Below are 24,280 nucleotides of genomic sequence, written 5' to 3'. Positions count from 1 at the left end.
TGTTCAGAGTCAGTAGGGCAGAAGATACAAAACGAACTCCCAGGAATGAGTCTTCCTGCTGGGAACCTGCTTGTAGAAGATCAGCTCCATTTTGTTGTTCAATCTTCAGTGATGTCGAGGTTTGGCTTCCATGTCAAGTAAAGAATGGTTCAAATGTTGACTAATTCGATTTGGGGATTGTGACTTTAACCTTCAATGGGGAGTTTACAGATTTTACAACTGATTTAATTAACGTAGCTCTACAAATGTGACAGACATTCTTCATATATCCAGTTAGAAGAATGTTTTGCCACTTCACATTTCTTTTTCTCGGTAGGTGGGATGGATTCTGTCCATTTTGGATCAATTGCAACTGAATCCCCAGCCTCCTGTGGCAGTACTTCCTCTGGGAACAGGAAATGACCTTGCAAGGACCCTGAACTGGGGTGGGGTAAGTGAGTTGAAGTCGCATGGAGAATGAATGACTTTATTTTACTGCTTTGCAGTCCATGGTGGGATCCATTATTGCTGGAAATGGTTGCCCTCTGGAATCCATTTGCAGTAGCAGCCAGTCTAGGCTAAAGGTGAAGCAATAAGTCAGTCACTAAGAGATCCTGTGCCATCTCCAGATCTGATTACAGGAGTCCACCAGGGCCTCATATTGGTGCACCATGTGTTAACACCTGTACCCTGGGGTGCGAAGACCACCATAGAAAGGGCAACAGACAGTCTCACTAAGCCCTGTCTGCTCTCAACACACAGAATGAGAAGGGGTGGGACTGCAAAAAGAGAGAAGGAAAGATATTTGCTTCTTTCCAATGGTGTTGTAAATGTGCATTTTATTGGCTGGTGTGATGGAGAACAATGGTGTGGAAATCATCTTGGGCGGTAATTGAAACGGCTGATATTAAATCAGCCACAGCCATTAACTCCTCCTAATATTCCCTTGAATTGAAGTTGCTGGAACAGAACATCAGGTGAATTGTACATTGGGTGGGACACAGAAGTGGCACCAATGTGATGATGCTGATTTACAGAACCACTTAATAAGTGGCTACTCCAGCATTTCAGCGATATAATTAGGAACTTAGTCCAGACTAATTTAAGATTAACTCTCAGAAACTTTGATATGTTAAGAATCACCTCAAGCATTGAGGTGATTTTTCTGAATTAAGTTTTGAGGTGACCAATTCTGAAGGAAGAAGCACTTTATTGGGAACTGGGGGTGGGGTGAGGTGTTGGGGGGTAACCTAATTTATTTTTACCCCGATCCATTTCTGTCCTGGATTCAGGGGTACACAGATGAGCCAGTTTCCAAGATCCTATCCCATGTGGAAGATGGGAACATTGTGCAGCTGGACCGGTGGAACCTATACGTGGAGAGAAACACGAGCGCTGTCCCAGACGAGCGTGATGAAACCGCAGCTGAAAAGGTCAGTGTATGAGGGCCTCGGCCTGTTAAACAGTTTACCGTCGCGTGCCATTGGGTGCTTGGAGTATAACAGTGCTTTCCCTTGTGTCATCAGCTGTTTAGAACCTTTGTTCTACAGGACAGCAGGCTTTCCAGTGACAGGGCATCTTGTCGACTACTGCAGTGCATGCCCACCTGCTCCGCTAGGAAGAAGGTCTTGTTCCAGGAGGCTATAGATGTCAGCGGTGACCCTCCATGAGAGCCTGAGCCTCGTGAGGCACTGGCGTTCAGACATGTTGATCATCTACCTGTAGACCCTGTGTTGGGGGTCTCGCCTCGTTTCAGCTGCATCACGGTGTACATTTTCTCTGCCCTGTGGAGGGGTATGTGGCTGAGGAGAAGGCAGCTGTTGCTCCTTTGCTGCTGGAGATGTTTGGTATTGGTGTTGCTTCTGCTCTTGCCCCTCAGCTGAGATGCAGGGTGGAGCTGCATAAGCTGTTCCTATGCCATGGTGAAGGCTGGCAGCACAGAAGTGAAATGCTGGACACAAGTGCGGTACCTTCCAAGTAGTTATCAATCATCTGTCACTCAGTGACAGCACTGTCTGGGAGAAGAAGTTCTTTGAACAGCAGCCTCTCCATGGTCATGGCTGGAGCGCTTCCATTTCACCTATTAAAGCCTTCCTGATTTGTCAGTTTCACTGAAGAAGCTGTGCACTCACTTCGGTGACCCTGGCGAGTTTCTCCCAGGCCAGGGATACAGAATTGAGGGTTAAAAATCTTAATTGGCTTTTTAATAACCTTAGTAACAGATCTAATGGGGTCTCCTGGTCGTCTTCAATCCCGTCCTGCAGCAATCCCGCTGCCGTGCTGCTCTTTCTACTTGTTTCTCACTTGCAGGTTCCCTCTCCCGACTCTCTCCTGCCGCATCCCTCTCCCAAACCCCTCACACCCTCCTTCTAGCCACCCCTCCAATCCCCTCGCTGGCCCTCTTCTGAGCCCTTGCTCACAATGAGGGGCAGCAAGTGAGGGGGTTGGAAGAGGGAAGTGGTGAGCGGGAAGGAGGGAGGGGGTCATTAGTGGGAGGGAGTGAAGGGGTCAGGAGAGGGAAGTGGTGAGTAAGGGATTGAGGGGAACAGGAGAATGAGCAGGAGGGTTTGAGGGGGTTGGGAGAGGGAAGGGGGCAAGTGGGAGGGAACAAGGGGTTTGGGCGTGGCAAACGGTGAGCAGGAAGGAGCGAGGCGTTCAGGAGTGGGAAGGGGTGAATGTGAGGTAGTGAAGGGGCCAGGTGTCGGAAACAGCAAGTTTGAGGGAGCGAGGTGTTTGGGAGAGGGAAGTGCCGAGGGGGAGAGATTGGGGTGAGTGAGAGAGGGAAGCGGTGAGCGGGAGGGTGCGAGGGGTTTGGGAGAGGGAAGCAGTGAGCAAAAATATGGTGTGTTTAAAAAACAAACTGATTATATGTAGTTGCAATGCAGTTCTGCACACAGTAACTGTGTTAAGACAATAATCGAGGCAGCGTTATTCATGAAGTTCCATTATTTACAAAGTGTTAAAATGAATTTGCACAATGAGAATGTGTTTCAATCAGGAGATAGCTGAACATATGGTCTTAATCACATTGCTGTTTGTGGAAGCTTGCTGTGCAGCCTATTTTGAAGCAGATTGAAGGACCAGTGGCTGTTTTAGCAATGCAGAACCTGACCATGCTGTTTAGCCTGTCTGGATGGCTCCTTGAAAACATTTATTGCTAAGCTTTAGGTGGTGGTAGTTGGTAGGCTGAGGCTGGCATCAATGCATAAGCAGGAAATTAATACATTAGACTGTATGGCACAGAAACAGACCTTTTGGCCCATGTCAATGTTTATGCTGCACACAAGCTACCAGCTAGAAGGACAAGGGCAGCAGATAGATGGGAACACCACCGCCTGAAAGTTCCCCTCTAAGCCACTCACCATCCTGAGTTGGAAATATATCGCCGTTCCTTCACTGTCGCTGGGTCAAAATCCTCCCTAACAGCACTGTGGGTGTACCTACACCACATGGACTGCAGCGGTTCAAGAAGGCAGCTCATCACCATCTTCTCAAGGGCAATTGGGATGGGCAATAAACGCTGGTCTAGTCAGCAAAGCCCACACCCCATGAATGAAATAAATAGTTCAGTAAGATCATGGCTGATCTTCTACCTCATCTCCACCTTCTGACACCATCCCAATATCCCTTAATCCCATTAGTATTCAAAAACCTATCGCAATACCTCAAATATACTCTGACTGAGCACCAAAACCTGCTGGGATAGAGAATACCAATGATTCACAGCCCTTGAGTGAAGACATTTCTTCTTCTTTCAGTTCTAAATGGTTGACACCGTATTGAGGTACCGTGACCCCTAGTTCTAGACTCCCCAGCCAGGGGCAATATCCTCTTGGCATCTACCCTGTCACGCCCCTTAAGAATTTTATATATTTCAAAGAAATCAGCTTTTCATTCTTCTTAACTCCAGGAAATATTGGCCTAGTCTACTCAATCTTGCCTGGTAGAGCAATTCCCTTATCCCAGGAACCAGTCTAGTGAACATTTGTTACACCCCCACAAAGGCCGATATATCCTCGACTCTGGGATGAGTCACCAGCCGGGGGTTGGGGTGGGGGGTTGGGGGTTCAGTGTGAGGCACCCATTTTTGCACCCATCAGAGAAGTAGCTCATGCACACATCTGGCTGAGAGTGATCCTTCCTATCAGACAGTTGCATCCACTGTGCACATCTGGCTACAAAAGGCCCCTCCTGTGGACCCATCATATGCATTTGCGTAGGAGCAGGAGTATGTTGATACACCAGCTGACATCATGGCTCTGACACTACCTGAAAGTTGTTTTCATTGTGCATTGTGACTCTTTGAAGCACCCAGTGGAAAGCTCAGTATTCACAGTCAAGTTTTTCTTTACAAAGCTGCATTTTGCCTTTTTTTCTTCACAGCTTCCACTCGACGTCTTCAACAACTACTTCAGCCTTGGCTTTGATGCCCACGTGACTCTGGAGTTCCATGAGTCCCGAGGTATGTCGGAATAGGGAATGTTCCTGCATCCCGAGTGGTGAATATGTATTTGTCCCTACACTAGTCCCCCACTCCAAACCCTGATCAATCTCTTGGAAGATCTCCTTTGGACAAATAAAAAAACTTTATTGTAAAGGATGTTGTCAAGTTAAAAAGGGACCCACCATCTCTTTGGTACGACTTCCATTTTGCTTGTTGCCTGAGATTTGCGCACGAGGAAGGTCTTTGGGTGAGAACCTGCAACAGGCCACACTGTGACATGTCACATTGGATCTCTATTCACTTGTTTGGAGCCTCAGTTATTGCCTATTTTGCTATACTGTTTGCCCTGACACCCTCTCTTTCACTTGCCCCTCTCCCACCAGAGTACCTTCAGCAGACAGATTGAAGCGGTTCATAAAGAAGGCAGGCCCACTACCACCTTCTCAAAGCAACTCGTATAGTAAATGCTGGCCTTGATTGCTTTTAATAGTGTGGTCCTTTCATGGCTTTTGCTCATTCTTTTGAGTTTTAAAGGGACAAGTGCCCCTGTTGAAAGACATTTCCAACTTTGTGCTGATAACATTGTGACCTTTTAACCTGGAGACATCTGCAGAAACATCACTGTAAATAGAGCTGAACAGTGCCTTGCTCCTGTTCTGTGCCAATAATAGTGAAATCCTCACACCTGAGGCTTGAGATGGCACACATACACGAGATAACTTGTTGCCAATTTAACGCCGAGTTTTTCCACATTTACATTGTCCTATTCTGGATAAATCCAAGTTGTGACCATCTTTAGGACTGAAATCCAAAGAGTGCTCACAATGCAGGGTTTGAATAGCTGTCTGTCCAAAACAAAAGATTTAGACAGCCTCAATCTCAATACTAAATCGGTTCTGACTTTTGAAACAAAATATTTATTTTTAACTAGAATTGAGGATTGTTAGCACACGTGATGGTACATGGGAAATGATGGCTGGGCTCAATGTGAGTGACAGGCTGAGTAATTTGTATTTCAGTTTAATTGTAAGCTGTCACTGATACTCAATTTCCTCTTCCAGAGGCCAAGCCAGAGAAATTTAACAGTCGGTTTAGGAATAAAATGTTCTACGCTGGGGTATGTAACAATAGCGATTCACGGTAAGCCTCTGACTATTGAATGTTTTTCATAGTTGGAAGATGCCTGAAGCCTAGCTCAGCCCTATTTACCACCTTTGTAATGAAACATTTCACTGCATTACTTTTTTGTGGTCATTCTCAATTGGAGGGTGAAATTTTTCCGTGATTTTTTTAATGTTAATTTGCTACTGGAAAAGAGCTATGCTAACCATGGGCTTTAGGAGATGATATGAAATGAAAACAAATTGCTGGAAACACTCAGCAAGTCAGGCAGCATCTGGAGAGAGGGAGCGAGATACAGAGCTAACATTTCAAGTTGACGGTCTTTCATTAGAACAGAATATCAGAGATTTGACAGTTTTGAAGCAAGGGCAAGTGGTGAGGGAAGGGGTGCATGTGTGTAGAAAAGGAACAAATGGGGAAGGTCCGTGATTGAGTGGCAGACAGGAGTGATTAAATGTCAAAACAGATGATGGTGCAAGGCAAAAGGAGACCAGGATAGAAACAAAAGTTGGCCTGGAGGAAGTTTGAGCAGAATAGCAGAGGGGGAGGAATTAGCATTGAAAATCCTTCAGAGGAGAAGGGAATGAGTGGTATTTCATTGTAGCAAATACTTCATAAAAGATTAATTTGCTGACCTACCTGTCAAGTGTGTACGTGTGATATTGTCCTGAGCTGTGCTATACGGTAATCAGATGGGCCCAGGGTTTCTCAAGATGCCAGGTCTGGGGTATTGGCATTAGGTCCTTGGGAAGCAGGGTTAAGGCAGACGTGAATATAGACGCTGTACTATTTTTTTGATTAAGTTCTGCAATGGATTTGTTCTCAATTGTATGGGTGAAACATTAACTCCCATATTTTCTTAATGTGTTGCTCGCCCAGTGTAAACTGTGTCACCCTCTCTTGTATTCTCCAGACGGCATTTTCAGATTTCCTCATGAGAAGCTCCAAAGATTTAGCCAAGCACATCAAAGTGGTGGTGAGTGCACACACATTATCTGGAAAATATAATTCCTGAAGTTACATGCCACATCCTCAGTATCATACATCACCTTGTGTCACACCCCCGTATTATTTGAGGACCTGTGTTACACCCCAATAACCTGGGAGGACCTGGTTCACAATCCCAGTAATCTAGGAGGACCTGTGCCACATTCCCAGTAACCTGCAAGGACCAGTGTCCTGGTCAATATTTATCCCTTAATCAACACCCCAAGGACAGATTAACAGATCATTATCACGTTGCTGTTAGTGCGAGTTTGTTGATTGGCTGCCATGTTTCCTACAATACAACAGTGACTACACTTTGAAAGCACTTCTTTGGCTGTCAAGCACTTTGGGACATTCTGAGGTCATGAAAGGCTCTATATTTTTTATATATATATATATATATATTCAGCTTTGGGCCCTTTTATCTCTGCTTAACCACAGCTCCTAGCATTTAGGAAATACTCTGATCTATCTTTCTTGGGCCCCTTCTCTTTCCATTTTTACCTCCATCTGCCACAGTTTTGCCAACTCACTCAATCTATCAAAATCTGTTCACAACATGCTGCTTGCATCTACACTATTTACTGTGCCCTTTAACCTGGTATCATCAGCAGAGTCTCTATTTCTTCATCCAAGCCATTTATAAACATGGCAAGAATCAGAAGCTCCTGTGTAGATTCTTGGGGGAAACAGCACTACAAAGACAACAACAACTTGTACTTATAAAGCATTTTAAAATGTAATAAAATGCCCTACATGCTTTCAGGAGTATTGTAAAGCAAAATGTGACACTGAGCCACATAAGGCAGCTAAAAGAATTGGGTTTTAAGGAGAGTCTCAAAGGAGGAAAGCAAAGTAGAGAGGCGGAGAGGTTTCGGGATGGTATTCCAGTGCTTAGAGCCAAGGGAAGGTATTCAGTGTTTAGGGCCTGGAGAGGATATTCCAGTGCTTATGGCCTGGGGACAGTATTCCAGTGCTTAGGGCCTGGGGACGATATTCCAGTGCTTAGGGCCTGGGGAGGATATTCCAGTACTTAGGGCCTGGGGAGGATATTCTAGTGCTTAGGGCCTGGGGAGGATATTCCAGTGCTTAGGGCCTGGGGAGGATATTCCAGTGCTTAGGGCCTGGGGAGGATATTCCAGTGCTTAGGGCCTGGGGAGGATATTCCAGTGCTTATGGCCTGGGGAGGATATTCCAGTGCTTAGGGCCTGGGGAGGATATTCCAGTGCTTAGGGCCTGGGGAGGATATTCCAGTGCTTAGGTCCTGGGGAGGATATTCCAGTGCTTAGGGCCTGGGGAGGATATTCCAGTGCTTAGGTCCTGGGGAGGATATTCCAGTGCTTAGGGCCTGGGGAGGATATTCCAGTGCTTAGGTCCTGGGGAGGATATTCCAGTGCTTAGGGCCTGGGGAGGATATTCCAGTGCTTAGGGCCTGGGGAGGATATTCCAGTGCTTAGGGCCTGGGGAGGATATTCCAGTGCTTAGGGCCTGGGGAGGATATTCCAGTGCTTAGGGCCTGGGGAGGATATTCCAGTGCTTAGGGCCTAGGGAGGGTAATCCAATTCTTAGGGCCTAGGGAGGGTATTCCACTGTTTAGGGCCGAGGCAACCGAAGGCACAGCCACCAATGGTGGGGCAAATAAAAACCGGGAATGCTCAAGAGGCCACAATTAGTGAAGTACAGAAATCTAGGAGAGTTGTGAGGCTGGAGGAGATCACAGAAATTTAGAGGAGCGAGACCATGAAGGGATTTGAAAACAAGGATGAGATTTTAAAATCGAAGTGTTGTTTTATTTCTCTTTGTTATGCATGGCCTATTTGTTGCACTCTGCAGTCCCTCTAGGATTGCTATGCAGCCAAATACACACACAGGTTGCAGGCGACCTGTTTGTTGCCTGCATGGTAGGTTCCAAACTGCTGTGTGGCTGTGCAGCTGTGAAGGTGAGAGGGAATGTTGTGACAAGTTACAGCGAGATATCGTCAGTGTACATGTGGAAAATGATGTCTGAGAGGCAGCATGTAAATGTGAAGAAGGAGAGGGCCTAGGATAAATCCTTGGGCAACACCAGCGGTAACAGTGCAGAAGCAGGAAGAGAAGCCATTGTAAATGGTTCTTTGGCTACAATGAGATAAGAATGGAACCAGCAAGAGTAGTCCCACCCAGCTGGTCAACAGTGGAGGACGTTAGAGGAGGATTGTGTGGTCAACTGTGTCAAAGGCTGCAGAAAGTTCAGGAAGGACAAAGGAGGATAATTTACCATTGTCACAGTTACATTGACAGCCATTTGTAACTTTGATAAGAGGCATTGTGTTAGGGGCGCAAACCAGATTGGAGGGATTTGGGCATGGATTTGAGAGGTGACAACACGTTCAAGGACATTGAAGAGGAAAGGGAGGCTGGAGATGGGAAGGTAATTTGTGCGGATGATGGAGTCAAGGGCTGTTTGTTAGGAGAGGGGGTGATAATGACAGATTAGAATGAGAGAGGGACAACACCTGAAGAGAGAACCGTTTGCAACATTGTAAACGAATGAGACTGAGTGCTGAGAGAAGTAAAACAAGGTGAGATGCTCAAAGGAGGAGTTGCATTCTGCTAATTGGAGTTCAAATGTATTTATCACTGCTGTCTGGCTCCTACCTCCTAATCAATTGGCTATCCAAGCCAACAGGTTTCCTTCAATTCCATCACAGAGTTTTTGTTAGCGATCTCTTGTGTGGACTGATAGGGGCTTCTCTGAGTTGAAGGCGCTTTTCTTAAGGGAACACAGGAAAATATAGTAAAACCGGTTTAGTAGATTATAAATATGTATTTAAATTAATGTTTTCAGTACAATCCCAGTATAAACAATGGATAATAAGAGGTTAATAGCCACATTGTGACCAGGGATTAGGATGGGATGGGTGGGTGTGCAAGGGGAAGAAGTGTTGTAAGCCACTATAACTAGGCATTTTAGACTTCAGCAGATAAGGGCTGAATGGTGAGCCAGTCAGGAGCATGACACACACAAAATGTTGCCGTCCTTTTGGCTGATTCACTGACATGACCTTTCTCCTCTTCCTTGTTAACAGTGTGATGGGACAGACCTGACCTCGAAGATTCAGGACCTAAAGCTACAGTGCATTGTATTCCTGAACATCCCAAGGTAAGGTTCTCAATACCAAACCTCCAGTGGCTAAGCTGCCTAGTGTGTAGGATGCAAAGATATTGCTAGTGAGTATATCAGCTGATGAAACCTGGATATTTTGTCCTCAGTTTATTAAATCCATCTCTTTTCCCTCATGCCCTGGGCACTGGGTCCGTATCTGAGATTTGAGGTGCGCAATAGTTCATGTGGACCTGCAGAGACACTCTGCCAGCGGAAGGGCCTGGTTTACACAATGGCCTCGAGTGATGAACAGCTTTCACACCAGCTGGGATTTCATGAAGCAACATCTCGCCCTGGAGTCATACCTAGCACAAAGGAAGATGGTTGTGGTTGTTGGGGGTCAGTCATCTCAGCTCCAGGATATCACTGCAGGAGTTCCTCAGGGTCTTGACCTAGGCCCAATCATCTTCAGCTGCTTTATAAATGACCTTCCTTCCATCATAAGGTCAGATATTCGCTGATGATTGGACAACATTCAGTACCATTTGCAACTCCTCAGATACTGAAGCAGTCCATGTCCAAATGCAGCAAGACCTGGACAATATCCAGCTTGGGCTGATGAGTGACTAGTAACATTCATGTCATACAAATGCCAAATAATGACCATCTCCAACAAGAGAGAATCCAACCATCGCCCCTTGATATTCAATGGCATTACCATCACTGAATCTCTTACCATCAACATCCTGGGTGTTACCATTGACCAGAAACTGAACTGGACGAGCCATATAAATACTGTGGCTACAAGAGCAGGTCAGAGACTGGGAATTCTGAGGTGAGTCACTTGCATCCTGACTCCCCAAAGCCTGTCCACCATCTACAAGGCACAAGTCAGGTACTCTCTCCTCTTGCCTGGATGAGTGCAGCTCTAACAGTGCTCAAGAAGCTTGACACCATCCAGGGTAAAGCAGCCTGCTTGACTTGCACTCCATCCACTACCTAAAACATTCACTCCCTCCACCACTGACGAACAGTAGCAGCAGTGCAAGATATAAAATGCACTACAGCAACTCACCAGGGCTTCTTCGATAGCACCTTCCAAACCCTTGATCTCTGCCACCTAGAAGGACAAGGGCAGCAGATAGATGGGAACACCACCGCCTGGAAGTTCCCCTCCAAGTCACTCACCATCCTGATTTGGAAATATATCACCGTTCCTTCATTGTCACTGGGTCAAAATCCTGGAACTCCCTGACAGCACTGTGGGTGTACCTACACCACATGGACTGCAGCCATTCAAGAAGGCAATTCTCTACCACCTTCTCAAGGGCAATTAGGGATGGGAAATAAATGCTGTCCTAGCCAACGAAGCCCACATCCCGTGAAAGAAAAAAAAAAACTATGACCAGATTGGGGTCAAGCTGACACCAGCAGGCGAGTGAGTGCACTTGTAGGTAGTTTGATGTCACTTGGCAGTGATTGAGGAACAGGCCATGAAATCTGCCTTTGAGCCGAGAGTGAATGTTGTCGCTGAAAATCAGATGTTTTTATTTTCAGCCTCAAATGACTAAGGATTTAGTACTTGACATTTTGGAAAAATTGTAGTGTTTTCTTGTAGCAGACCTTTTGTTTTTCTGGTTCCTGTTCTCTGTGGTGTGCCACCTGACCGCCACACAGAACAGCCTCATTTATTATTAAAATAGCAGTTTTTAATCTCTCACTGTACCAGACAGCTCTCCAGCTGAGTGGACTGGCGAGAAACTTGATTAGTTCAGTTCATTAACTAACCACTAGGAGGCAGAGGACAGTAGACCAGGCTGGTTGTCTCTCTGACTTTTTACCCACCCTGTAGTGAAGCCTCTGGTACCAGATACCAACCTGTGGTAACATGGTGTTGGGAACTCCCTGCTTTGCGAATCACACACTGAATTGTCTGGTGCTCAGTGTCTCAGACCTTCAGCATGAAGTGTCATGTGGTTCATTATCAATGGGAAAATGGGAAGAGAGAGAGGCTTTTTACCAGGTGGCAGAGGTTAGCAACAGTCGGGTTACTCTCAGCTGCTCTGCCGTACCTTTCAGTGGGTAGTTACAGAACAGCAGTGGCCTAGGAGCAGGCTCCTCCTCCTTTCTCTTGGTCTACAAAATGAGATATAATTCTGGGAATGGGGCGAGTGTAGATTGGGATACCTGGGGAAATGTAGGTTAAAAGAAAGGACAAGCGGAGTGTCTGGTGTGAGGGTTGTGTGGGCCCTGTTGTCTCTTTCGATTTAACTCTACAATTGGGGGTGAAGCAGAAGATGGGAGCTATAACAGTTAAGGGCGAGCGGGTTTTTGCTGACCTGGGTGGGGTGGTCAATGGGCAGTGCTCTGCTTTATTGAGCTGTTACCAGTTGAGTTTGCTGGCTATGTAAGTCCCACTGAGGTTTGCCAGAGCAAGTTGCATACCTTGGCACCACTGAAGTGGATTAGCCCGCTTGAGCAGTGGCTGTTTCAGCCAATCATGATGCTGCTCCTGTTCCATGTGTGCATCATCCATGTGCAGTTATACTCATTTGCTCAACTTATCCATCTGTTCTGCATCCAGAGGGAAGAAAGAAAAATGTCTGGAAAGATTTTTTTTAACTCAGAGATCACTTACATTTAACCAGAAAGAAGCGATTGTTTGTTCATTCAGATTGCAGTTGTCTGTCATTATCTCCATAGGTGTGTGGCCCCGACAACTTTCTGGTTCAGTTAAACATGGACAGTCCAGCCAACGATAGTCGCTGGTGTTCCTTTGTTGATCCACAAATGGGATTTATGGTTTTTTTTGCCCCTTCCCCTCCATTCTTCCCTTTCCCATCTACCAAGGAGAGAGACGAGTAAAACACCGTCTGGGACATCACGGAGAAACCCCCTCCCCCCACCCCTATTCTTCTTTAAAATACGGCTATGGGGATCTTTTACGTCTCCCCCAGAGATTTAATGTCTCATCCGAAAGACTGCATCTCTCATGGCTCATGCTCCCCTCCCCCATTCTGTGATATCTGATGCTCCAACATGCGGTTTAGGGGATTGAAACAGTGCAACATGTCATAAAATGCTTCAGTTGTTTTGAAAAGAGTTCAAAGTGAGTTTCTACATGATCATTATTTTCAATGCTGCAGTTGGAGAAGTTAAATCAACAGCAACCTATACTTAGCTTAATCAAATGTCCCGAGGTGCTTCTCAAGAATATTATAATACAAAGTATGACATTGAAACACACAGGGAGATATTAGGTCAGATGACCAATAGCTTGGTCAGAGATGTAGGGTTTAAGGAATGCCTTAAAGGAGTAAAGCGAGGCAGAGAGACATAGGGATGGAATTCCAGAGCTGAAGGCAAAACCACCAGTGGAGGGGTGATTAAAATCAGAGATACTCGAGGCCAGAATTAAATGAGTGCAGATATCTCAGAGCGTCATGGGGCTGGAGGATATTACAGAGATGGGGAGGAGTGGGGCCATGGAAGGATTTGTAAACAAGGATAAGAGTTTTAAAATCAAGACTTTGCTTGGCCAGATGCCAATGTAGGTCAATGAGCACAGGGGTGATATGGAACAGGAACTGGTGTGATTATGACACTGACAGCAGAGTTCTGAATGACTTTGTTTATGGAGGGTAGAATATGGGAGACCAGGGAAAAGTGTGTTGGAATAGCCAAGTCTAGAGGTAACATAGGCTTGGATGAGGGTTTCAGCAGCAGATGGGCTGAGACGGGGTGAAGTTGGGTGATGTTACAGAATAGGAAATAGGTGGTCTTAGTGATGGCATGAATATGAGGTCGGAAGTTCATCTTGGGCCAATATATGTCACCAAGATTGTAAACAGACTGGTTTAGTCATGGACTGTTGCCAGGAAGAGGAATGGAGTCAGCAGCTAGAAAACAGCGTTTGGAATGGGGACCAAAAGTCACTGGCTTTTGTCTTCCCAATGTCTAATTGGAAGAAATTTCTTCTCAGCCAGTACTGGATGTCAGATAAGCAGCCTGATAACTTAGCGACAGTGGAGGAGTCAAGAGAGATGGCTGTGAGGTACAGCTGAATGTCATCATTGTGCATGTGAAAACTAATGTGTTTTCAGATTATGTCATCAAGAGGCAACGTGGATGAGAAATAGGGGAGGGCCTGGGATAGATTCTTGGGGAACACCAGAGGTACAGGCGCAGGAGGAGGAAGGATAGCCATTGCGAGTGATTCTCTGGCTACAATTAGATAAAAATGGAGTCCAGTGGAGAGGTGTTTGAGGAGGAGAGTGTGGTAACTGTGTCAAAGGCTGTAGACAAGTCGAGGAGGATGGGGCGGGGGGATAATTTACTTTTGTCGCAGTCACATAGGATATGGCAGGGAGGGAAACCTGATTGGAGGGTTTCCAACATGGAATTCCGGACAAGATGAGAATGGTTTTGGGAGATGACAACACATCCAAAGACTTTACCGAGGAAAGGGAGATTCAGATGGGAGAGCAATTTGCAAGGACTGTGGGGCTGTGGGTTGGTGTTTTGAGGAGAGGGGTGATAACAGCAAATATAAAGGAGAGAGAGACAGCCCCTGGATAACATGGGGATCAGAAGGAGAAGTTCGGTGATCAGCAACTCAGTGAGAATGGGATCGAAGGAATGGGCAGGATGGGCAATTGGACAGTCTTGATCTTAGTGATAAATTAATCCAAGAACACTCCACTTTTGGAGGTGAGGTTGGAGGAAAAGGGAGAGGGGCTTAAACAGACGGTTTTGCAGTAGAGAAAAGAAGCATAGGGTTGTTTTTGCATTCCAGGATGATCCTAGTAATGGTGAGCAGTTTTAACACATGAGAACAGGGCCTGGTAGTCTTTATATGGTCCAGCCAGTTCTGGCAGTGGATGATTAAACCAGTCATCCAGTATATCCTTTCAAGTATGTGTTTCTTGGGCTTAAGAGTGAAGATAACAGTCATGCCAGGGTGAGAGAGAGTAATGGTTTTATTGAGAACTATAAAATAGAAGGTGGAGGTGAGGGTGGGGTTGAGTAAATCACTAGCCGTAGGAATGCTGTGGAGTATGGAGGGTCAAAGGTTTTTTAGTTGGGATTGTGAAAGTGCAGTTGTAAGCGAGTGAGGATGGGTGGGTAGTTCTTTTCCAGGAATGATGTAGAAGGAGAAAGGGGTTGAGGCAAGGAAGGGGTGTGGGTGGTGAGTTATACAAGGAAGTGATCAGCAATGGCCTTATCTGTGATTGATAAAATGGGACTTGCAAGGCCGTGTGAGAAGGCAAGGTCAAAGGGGATGGCAGTGAATATGGTTTAGGGAGTTCACATGGAAGGAGAGACTTCAGGAGGATAAGAGGACAGTGAACCTAGAGGAAAGAAGCTGATGAATAGAGATAGAGGTTGAAATCACCAAGGATGAGAGGAAGAGGCTGAGGGAAGAAAGCAATGAAGATATCTCAGTGAGAAAATGTTTATAGTACTTGGGAGGACACCAGAGAACAATGATTTTGAATGAGAGGTGCGAGGAGTGGAACAACTTAAGATGTTCAAAGGAGGAGAAAGTGCAGAGGAGTAGGGGGAATCTGGCCAAGGTATGATTGGTAATAAGCACCACATCATCACTGCGACCCCCTTGATCGGGCAAGTGGGGAAAGATGTAGCTACGTGGGAGGCTTCATTGAGGGGAAAGATTTCAGCACCCCTTGGCCAGGTTTCCATTAAGGCCATGGTGTCAATGCAATCATCCACTACAAGTTCGTGGATGGCAAAGGCCTTATTCACAAGTGAAGACACTCTGGACAGGAATGCATAGAGGGCTGGTGAAACCTGAGGGTCAGAAGTGGAACAGGTGAGTTGGGCAGGAAGATTGGCAAGTTTAACCCCCAGCTGGTGCACTTGGGTGGGAAGGTTGACAAGCGAATGGGATGGGGCAGTTGGAAGTGTTGCTCTTAATGAGCCAGTGCTGAGTGCCTCGATGAGCCAGTCGGAAGATGCTGAGAGAGGCAGAGGGAAGCTGTAGGCTTATCTAAGAGGGAGTCGAGCCTGGGATGGCGGCAAGAGAGCAGGAAGGTCGAGAGTTGGGATAGGGAATTGGAAGAGCAGAGTATCTGAGAGTGGAGAAGTGAAAGAAGGCAAGATGATAAAAGGTGTTGGGACGGGGAGGTGGTGCGGGTAAAGAGAAAAGAAATACAAGCAAAAGGGGAAAATAGATTTGTGGATTTGGGCCTGGAGCAGCAGAAAAATATTCACACGAATGGACACCGGGAAATCTCAATTTACATTTTACATAGGCCTGGTAGCATAAAAATTAAGGTTAAACAAAAACCTGATAGTAAATGGGCAATAAAAAAGTAATATCTTAAATTTGTAATGATTTATTAAAGGAGGATGTTCTTGTGGAGAAAGAGAGACTTCTTACATTTTAGGTCTTGCACATAAGGCACTTGAGGTGGCAACCCAATGGAAGATGAGCATACTGGGTGGCTCTCTCACAGCCTTGAGCAACTCATCTATCAGCGGCTCTGTCCTCTCCGCCCAGGAAGGAGATGTGGAGATGATGGTGGCAGAATAAATTGATTTTTAAAGGAGGTGTGTTTCTTCTTGCCATTAAAATTAAATGCTGATTTAAATATCTGGCCTGTGAAAAGTTGGACTTTTAGGTCATCAGGGAAAGCTAGAACTGCACTTTGCAGTGCCAACCTCCGTCAGCAAACGTTTGAAGTTGTCCTGAATCATTAATGTTACCTCTTATGGAGTTAAATTTTTAAATGATTACGACAGTACTGATCCTTACAGCAGTGGTTCTCCGTGGTCCCCGAGGGTCCTCCAGATGGTCCATGTGCTGTTCCAAAATGCAAGTCAATGGTGTGCAATACCACGGCCAAAACCACACAAGAGGCTAGGCCAGAGCCCTCATCCCCATCATTCGCATGTCACCATAAGTATGAGCAACAACAGTGTAATTTTATAAACAGGATTTATGTTCCTGTTATAGCATACAGCTGCGAGATTTGATTTTTAACAGTTCTGGGACTGAAAACCAAAGAGGAGGAACCAGTTGAATGTGGAGCCCAACATGAGACTGAGGCTCTCCAACTTTGAACCAGACATCACCTCACTGTTGTCTCATCAAAAGCTGTGCCATTCTTCCCTTTAATTCTGGTTAGTTGTTTTTATGGTGGCAATCAAAAGCAGCTTGGGAGGTCTGGTGGGTGGTCCATAGTGATCAGCAGATGAAAATGTTTGAGAACCATTGCCCTCTCTGAAGCAGGGAATAGTGTGGGGGCTTGAGGGGTTGGAGAGAAGGGGAGACGAGAAGGGGGAAATCTGCTCCATAGTTGATTATAGGTCAGCCTTAACTAGACTGCTGACTGGCTGGGAAGTGGCAAGTGACTTCACTCTACTTCAGAATCAAGAGCGAGCCTTTGGCTCTATAGTAACATTCCCCCTCTAAAGTCAGAAGGTGCAGGGTTTGAACTCTGGACAATCTTCACACCGTCCCGGTGGGTGGAGAAAGCAAAGACAGCTGCTGCTGAACTCTGACCTATTGACACATATGATGATTGCTTTAAAAAGTGTGTTTTTAATATTCCACAACCATGTTTTTTTTTGTATTGTACTTGCAGGTACTGTGCGGGCACCGTGCCATGGGGGAATCCGGGAGAGCATCATGATTTTGAGCCACAACGTCATGACGATGGCTGCATTGAAGTGATTGGCTTCACCATGGCATCATTGGTATGTCTCCATTTCCTTGGCCTGTGTTTGTGGTGGAATGCTTACCCCTCCATGCTTATAGTTACTGCTCAATTAGTAACATGAAGAACAGCACAGCCTGGGACCCTCCCAAGTTGCTCAGAAGAGTACACACAAGTAGGAATTGGCTATTCAGTCTCTCGGATCTGCTTCGCCACTTGTTTAGATCTTGGCTGATCTAAGTGTGGGTGTAACTATGTGCTGTGTTCAGATATTATTCAGAACTTGATATCCAATGAAAGATTTTTCAGACATTGTCTTATTTCCTCAATTGGTATGATTCCTATTTCCTGCTCAGATTTTTGAATGACCTTACTTTCCCTGGACAGTAAATTAATTTTTAATTTCAGGGTCACTTCTATGTTTCACGCTGGATGCTGCTCCGGCAACCTCCACCAGAGGTCCTTAAAGTGACCACTGTTAAGAAAAAGTACCCTAGTGCTGATGGTGTTCCTTTAACTCTTCCTTCTCGTCAACACTTGTCTCTTTGTTGAATTGACTTTCTCTCAATCTGTATTGTAACCAAGGCTGCTCTGCAAGTTGGTGGACATGGGGAACGGCTCAACCAATGCCGCGAAGTGACACTAACAACATACAAGTCGATTCCGATGCAGGTGGACGGAGAACCATGTAAGCTCGCACCCTCTGTCATTCGCATTTCATTGCGAAATCAGGCAAACATGGTCCAGAAGACCAAGAGGAGAACATCCATTCCACTGCTCAATGAGTGAGTATCATTGCAAACCCATCATGACCATTTAGGAGCTTCCATTAAACCTAAAGGGAAATGGGATTGACTGGAATAGTCATGTGATATTATTTTCTGAAAGGGCATGGCCATTCTCCTAATTTCCTCACTCCCTGGACCACTCTTGTTCTTGTGAATGCCACTTTCAAAGTCAGTTAGATGAACATTGCTAGCAGAAGGAATTGAGTATTAGAATGCAAAGGAAAGGTTATTCCATGGTGAAGGGTCAGGCTTGTCAGATCTAAGGGCCTTTTTCTGTCACTAGGAAAAAAGTTCTGTGTGAGGCATTGTGGGAGCAGCCATTTGGTGAGAAGCTCATCCCTGCTGACATCACGTCCAACGTCTGCCACAGTCCATTCACCCCGTTTATCTCACTTGCCGTGAGTTTTGATGCAAAATGCCTTCTCGTGATTCAAGTTTGAAGAAAAGGGAATGAACGAGTACTGCATCAGTTCTGTTTTGTGCATTTCCAATTTTAATTGCTCCACCATTGGTGACCCTGCCTTCAGTAGTCTCGGGCCCAAGCTCTGGAGGAATTTCCTCCCTACAGCTTTCCTCCTAGTTAAAACCAGCCTCTTTCACTAGACATTTGGTCATCTGACCTAATATCGCCTTACGTGATCTGTTTTCATACTTTGTTCTGAACTGCTCCTATGAAGTGCCTTAGGACATTTCATTACATTAAAGACATTACCTAAATACAAATTATTGTTGTGAGGGTGGATCGCAGCATAATGGTGCCAAAGAGTTTGAGGGTTTGGAATTAACACGCAAATTTCAGACCCCAAGCTCAATTGAGCATTGCAATTTTAATCAGATTTCTTGATCCTTAATGACATTACAGCCTTCCAGACCAGCTACTCCTCCCAGCCAGTTAGCTCCCTGGTGATCTCACTGTCACAGCTAAAATCTGAGTATATTTTTTAAGGCAGGTAAACTGAAAGGGAAAGGAAGATATGATTCCATTTATGAGTAATTACTCCTGATAAAATTTGTTCTCTATGTAGTCATCCACTTGTATAAGGTTTAAGCACCAGGGGAGTCATGGGTGATTGTAACTCAAATCTTGCAGCTTAGTCCCAATGAAAGGGTTGCGGTATTAGAAAGTTCCTGATGTTAATTCAGCGCACGATGAAATGTGTTTAAGATGTGTCAGATAGATCTGCAGTAACCTTCCTCACTGAGTTTACATCGCTTATCCCAAGAAACATGCTATTATTATCAGGACGACTGATTTACGGCAAAGGAATAAATCAAACTGGGGGCTGGCCTTGACTTTGCCCGATTATGTAAAACATGCAGTAGCAAGTAGACAGTCCATTTTACATCCCTGGAGCTTTGTTTTTCTATTGACTGCATTGGGAGATGTAAATCTGAACATTGATTTGACTATCAGCTATTATACTATTGTGCAGTCAAAATGAATCCCAGTGATTTTATTGCACAGTATTGGGTGAATATTAATAGTATTTTCAGGATTACATCCTGCGATTGTTCTGGAAAGTGCACAAGCTGTGAAATACAGAGGTAGGCACTAGTTACAATACAGTAATAGTGAACTTCATGCTTCATTCTGTACAAAGCAGATGATTAAATCAAACCCTTAGCTACCCCACCTGTAAATCCTGATGTGCTGAGAGGAGAAAGGATGAAACAAAAGAGGTGGCGGTGGGGCTGGGAAAGGGACAAGATGAGAGACAGTAATAGGTAAGAGGTATGGATTTTTTGTCCCTTTCTCAGCGTTCATGGTGATGCTGCTGTGGATGGGAAAAGAGCTGAGAGAAGCCAATGAGGCCTAAGTGTGATGTGTAGGTAGTTTTTTTTACTTTTTCATAGGATGTGAAAGTCACTAGCTAGGCCAGCATTTGTTGCCCTTCCCTAACTGACCTTGAACTGAATGGTTTGCTAGGCCATTTCAGAGGGCAGTTAAGAGTCAACCACATTACTGTGGGTCTGGAGTCATGTAGGTCAGACTGGGTAAGAACAGCATATTTCCTTCCCTAAAGGGCATTAGTGAACCAGATGGGTTTTTACAATTGATGATCGTTTCATGGTCACCATTACTGAGACTAGCTTTCAATTCCAGATTTTATTAGTTGAATTTGAATTCCACCAACTGCTATGGTGGGATTTGAACCCATGTCTCAAGAGCATTAGGCTGGGCCTCCAAATTACCAGCCCAGTGACATTACCGCTATGCCACCGTCTCCCCAATTTCTAGGTATGACTGACAGCTGCTGACAAGTAGGGGTGACAGACATGCTAGTTGGAAATAACATGAAGGCAAAAGTGTTCTAGGGAGTGAGTGTTACATTTATAGGAGGATGCTGCACATCTGAAATAACCACAGGAAATGGTGGAAATACACAGCAGGCCTGACAGCATCTGTGAAAAGAGAAACAGAGTTAACATTTCAGATTGCTGACTGCCTTCCAGAGACACTGCCTTAAAAGAATGCAAATGTGTAATGCATCAGTTTCTTCAGATGACAGATGTCACAGTCAGGCAACTTTTGAAGATGTACTCAGACAGCTTATATATCCTTCAGTGCTTTGCGGTGAAGATGACTAACGGTGAGTGACTTTGGCAAATGAATTTTGCACTGTGATTAATAATTGCAATTGAGGAAAGAGCTGTTGGAAATACATACAGAAGCAGCTGCTTAACAGAAAACCTGCAAATTGTGAATCTGTCAGGCCTCTACATGAGGAAAGACCTGCATAGAGTCACCATGAATATGTGGTGTTCACCCTGGTCTATTGTCCTCTGATGCTGCAAGGAACATGCCATTGACTGGGGTAGTAGCAGGCCCCAGAGTTACTCTGGAGTAGATTCTCAACATGTCACCCAGGTGTAAAACCGGCTCCTGTGAAAACTACCCTTCCACTTGGCTTGTATTCCCTCGAATTGAAGGGGATCTAAGTAAGGTGTTTTAACATGCCAAAGGGATTCGATAAGGTCCATAGAGAGAAAGTATTACCTCTGGGAGAAGGCTGAACATGGGGACACAGTCTTAAAGTTCGAGCTTAGCCATTAAGGAGTGAGTACAGGCAGCACCTTTTCACATAAGTGGTGGTGGAAATTGGAATTCTCTGCCCCAAAAGGATGTGGATGTTGGGTCAATGAAAACTTACATGATAAGGCAGGTAAATGTTGTTAGGGTACAGATCAATCATTATCTAATTGAATAGCCAAATAGGATTGAGGAGCTGAATGGTCTCCTGTTCCTATGATCCATTTTATTGATTTTAATGGAAAAGTAAAGTGGGAGGTTTCCATAACAACCCATGACACAACAGCTTTGCGCCAGGCAGCAAGGTGAAAATGGACTCCACCATCTCCATTTCCCTCCCTCGCTACCTGATGGGACAATCGGCTGGCTATTGCCTTTAGGCAGCTGATAGAACTCATTGTGGCAAGGGGTTATTGTGAACCTTGGCAATGTGCAGCTTATGAAGATTAGCCATAGAGATGATGCAGCAAAACACTAACTGTGTAAACAGACAGGACATCAGATCACTGCCAGGAACTTTACATACAGAAAAAAAAGGGAAGAAAGGAAAGACTAGGCTGCTGTGTTTCTTATATTGGTTACAGTCTTCATTGGCTGTGAATCGCAAATGTAGAAAACTTAACTGTGCACAGCAAATATTGGCCAGGATACTGGGGAGAGCTCCCCTACTCTTCTACAAAATAGTGCTATTTGCGCCCACCCTCCCTTTTACTGCAATGGAGTGTCAGACTTGAGCTTTGTACTCAAATCATTGGAGTAGGATTTGAACACCACAGCCTTCTGGCTTAGAGGCGTGATGCATGCAAAGAAACCCGAGCAAGGAGACCTTCTATCAGGCTCTATGAATTATGATCTTGTTCTAATCTCATGGTTGTAGTGTGGGACTACTTCTATCATTCTCCTGGGGTTTAAGATGGAACAGGGCCTGATTGACAGGCTCACTAAAATAGTGAGAGAACATCACAGTACCTTCCTGAGCATCTTTTCTGAAAGGAAAATGTTAATGAACAGACAGGAGGGTGAAGCTGTAGTCCATTGTTTTCAGTGTCACTGCATGGTTAGAATTTGATTCTCAGCATGAAAGCTTTCAGCTTGTTCTATTAAAATGATTTATTATCTGCTTCAGTCAGCAGACGATACCTGAAAGCCTGAAGATACGTGTGAATCGGATCAGCATGCATGACTACGAAGCTTTGCATTATGACAAGGAGAAACTAAAAGAAGCCTGTAAGTAGCCAGAACCAATGGACCAGTGACACTGACCTCCGTGACTTTAAAAGTCAAAAAGACCTTGCATTTATATAGCACCTTTCATGCCTCAAAAGGCTTCACAGCCAATGAAGTGCTCTTGAAGTGTAATCAACTGTTGTAAAGTACGGGCAGCCAATTTCAGCACAGCAAGATCCCACAAACAGCATGATGTAATGACCGGATAATTTAGTTTTTGTTGGTGATGATGATGGCTGAGTGATAAATCTAAAAATTACATTTCTTATTATTTATTTTCTAACATATTCTCCCTTCCCTAGTATTCCAGCTGCACTCCATCAGAGGAGAAAATAACTGAAGGGTGTCTAAGATGGGTAAAGAACATCTGATATGGCACAAAAAAATTCTGTATGAGCCATTATTTTGCTCTGTGACAAAATGGGGAATGACTTTGAAAAAATTGTCTTAGACTTGGCTTCAAACACAAATGCACACTCTTATGTTTTGATTGGTGAAACATGGCAAGAAGTTGTGCACATTTTCTGATAGTATCTAACGCTTGTGAGTGTTTCCAAGCTCTGAAGAGAGCCCTGCTATCCTTCAAATGCTCCCATGGGCTATTTTGGGTCTTCCTGAGAGGGCAGGCAGAGCCTTAGTTTGACATCTCATCCGACACATAGCACCTCTGACAGTGCAGCACTCCTTCAGTGCCACGCAGAATTCGGTTGTAGGATGTTACTGTATCGCAATTGGGTGATTATCAGAATAATTTACCACCTCTAATAGTGGTTCGGTATTGAATTTTGTATCGATATCACCACTTCACCTTTGAAACGCATTGTGGGTGGCATCGTTCACCTTTGTCTTGTTGCCCTTTCACAATATAAAGAAGGGATCATTGTTCCACGAAGGTTGGGAAGCCTTTTTAACCCTTTTCTGAAAGTGGTGATCAGTGCAAATCACTCACTGTAAAGGCAAGAGTGCTGGCGACAAGCTAAAGTGTGCTGTGTTTCACAGGGCACTGTAGTGCAGTGGGTGTTGTTTATAAGGGTGACATAGGCCATGATAAACAGCTCAGTGAGCTTGGAAACACTCAAAAGCATAAGATACAATCAGAAAATGTGCACAACTTCATGCCATGTTTCACCAATCAAAACATAAGAGTGTGCATTTGTGTTTGAAGCCAAGTCTAAGACAATTTTTTCAAAGTCATTCCCCATTTTGTCACAGAGCAAAATAATGGCTCATGCAGAATTTTTTTGTGTCGTATCAGATGTTCTTTCCCCATCTTAGACACCCTTCAGTCAGTTGTCTTCTCTGATGGAGTGAGGCTAGAATACTAGGGAAGAGAGAATATGTTAGAAAATAAATAATAAGAAATGTAATTTTTAGATAAAGTTGGTGATAGGGCCACTAGGTGGCAGTGTTAAGCAATTCTGAAAGCTTGCTTGCAAAAAAGACTGAAGCTTTAATACTGAACCAGCCCGCCCGCCGCCTTGTACTTAATGCTGACAAACAATACCAGAATTGTCTATTGTGGAGCATTGAATAATCTGCTTCCCACTTTTCACTATATAACATTGATGATGAACCTTATGTTTTGAATCTTCTAAATGTGTAACTCCCTCCAGTTCAGATGCTAGATTAAAGAACTCAAGTTAGTCCTCTGTCTCGTACTTTCTCACCACTGTTGCTACCTTTGTTTGTAACCACGCCCAGCATATTACAGGCAATGTCCTGTGGTTACTCTTGCACATTGCTCTACTAGGGCCATTCGGTTCCTGACCTTATTACAACCTTGGTCCAAACATGGACAAAGAGTGAGGTGAGAGAGTCTCCCTTGACATCAGGGCAACGCTTGACTGAATTTAGCATCAAGGAACTCTGGCAAAATGAAGTCAATGGGAATTAATGGGAAATTTCCACTGGTTGGAGTTATACCCAGCGCAAAGG

At 44.8% G+C, this 24,280-nt stretch overlaps 1 protein-coding gene across 2 annotated transcripts in view; it reads left to right on the top strand.

Moving 5' to 3' along the window:
* dgkza (diacylglycerol kinase, zeta a) overlaps nucleotides 1-24,280 on the top strand; it is a 328,455-nt gene that overhangs the window by 111,117 nt on the left and 193,058 nt on the right. For both annotated transcript variants that reach the window (XM_041196989.1, XM_041196988.1), the window contains exons 14-22: nucleotides 317-430; nucleotides 1,272-1,412; nucleotides 4,363-4,441; nucleotides 5,485-5,540; nucleotides 6,459-6,521; nucleotides 9,601-9,674; nucleotides 17,228-17,339; nucleotides 17,885-18,084; nucleotides 22,245-22,345. In XM_041196989.1, coding sequence (XP_041052923.1) covers nucleotides 317-430; nucleotides 1,272-1,412; nucleotides 4,363-4,441; nucleotides 5,485-5,540; nucleotides 6,459-6,521; nucleotides 9,601-9,674; nucleotides 17,228-17,339; nucleotides 17,885-18,084; nucleotides 22,245-22,345 — 940 coding nt within the window. The remainder of the gene's footprint in view (nucleotides 1-316; nucleotides 431-1,271; nucleotides 1,413-4,362; nucleotides 4,442-5,484; nucleotides 5,541-6,458; nucleotides 6,522-9,600; nucleotides 9,675-17,227; nucleotides 17,340-17,884; nucleotides 18,085-22,244; nucleotides 22,346-24,280) is intronic.

This window comes from Carcharodon carcharias, chromosome 10 (assembly GCF_017639515.1).
Source record: "Carcharodon carcharias isolate sCarCar2 chromosome 10, sCarCar2.pri, whole genome shotgun sequence".
Taxonomy (NCBI): domain Eukaryota; kingdom Metazoa; phylum Chordata; class Chondrichthyes; order Lamniformes; family Lamnidae; genus Carcharodon; species Carcharodon carcharias.
Note: the sequence above shows the minus strand (reverse complement) of the source record. Positions and strands in the feature narration are given on the sequence as shown.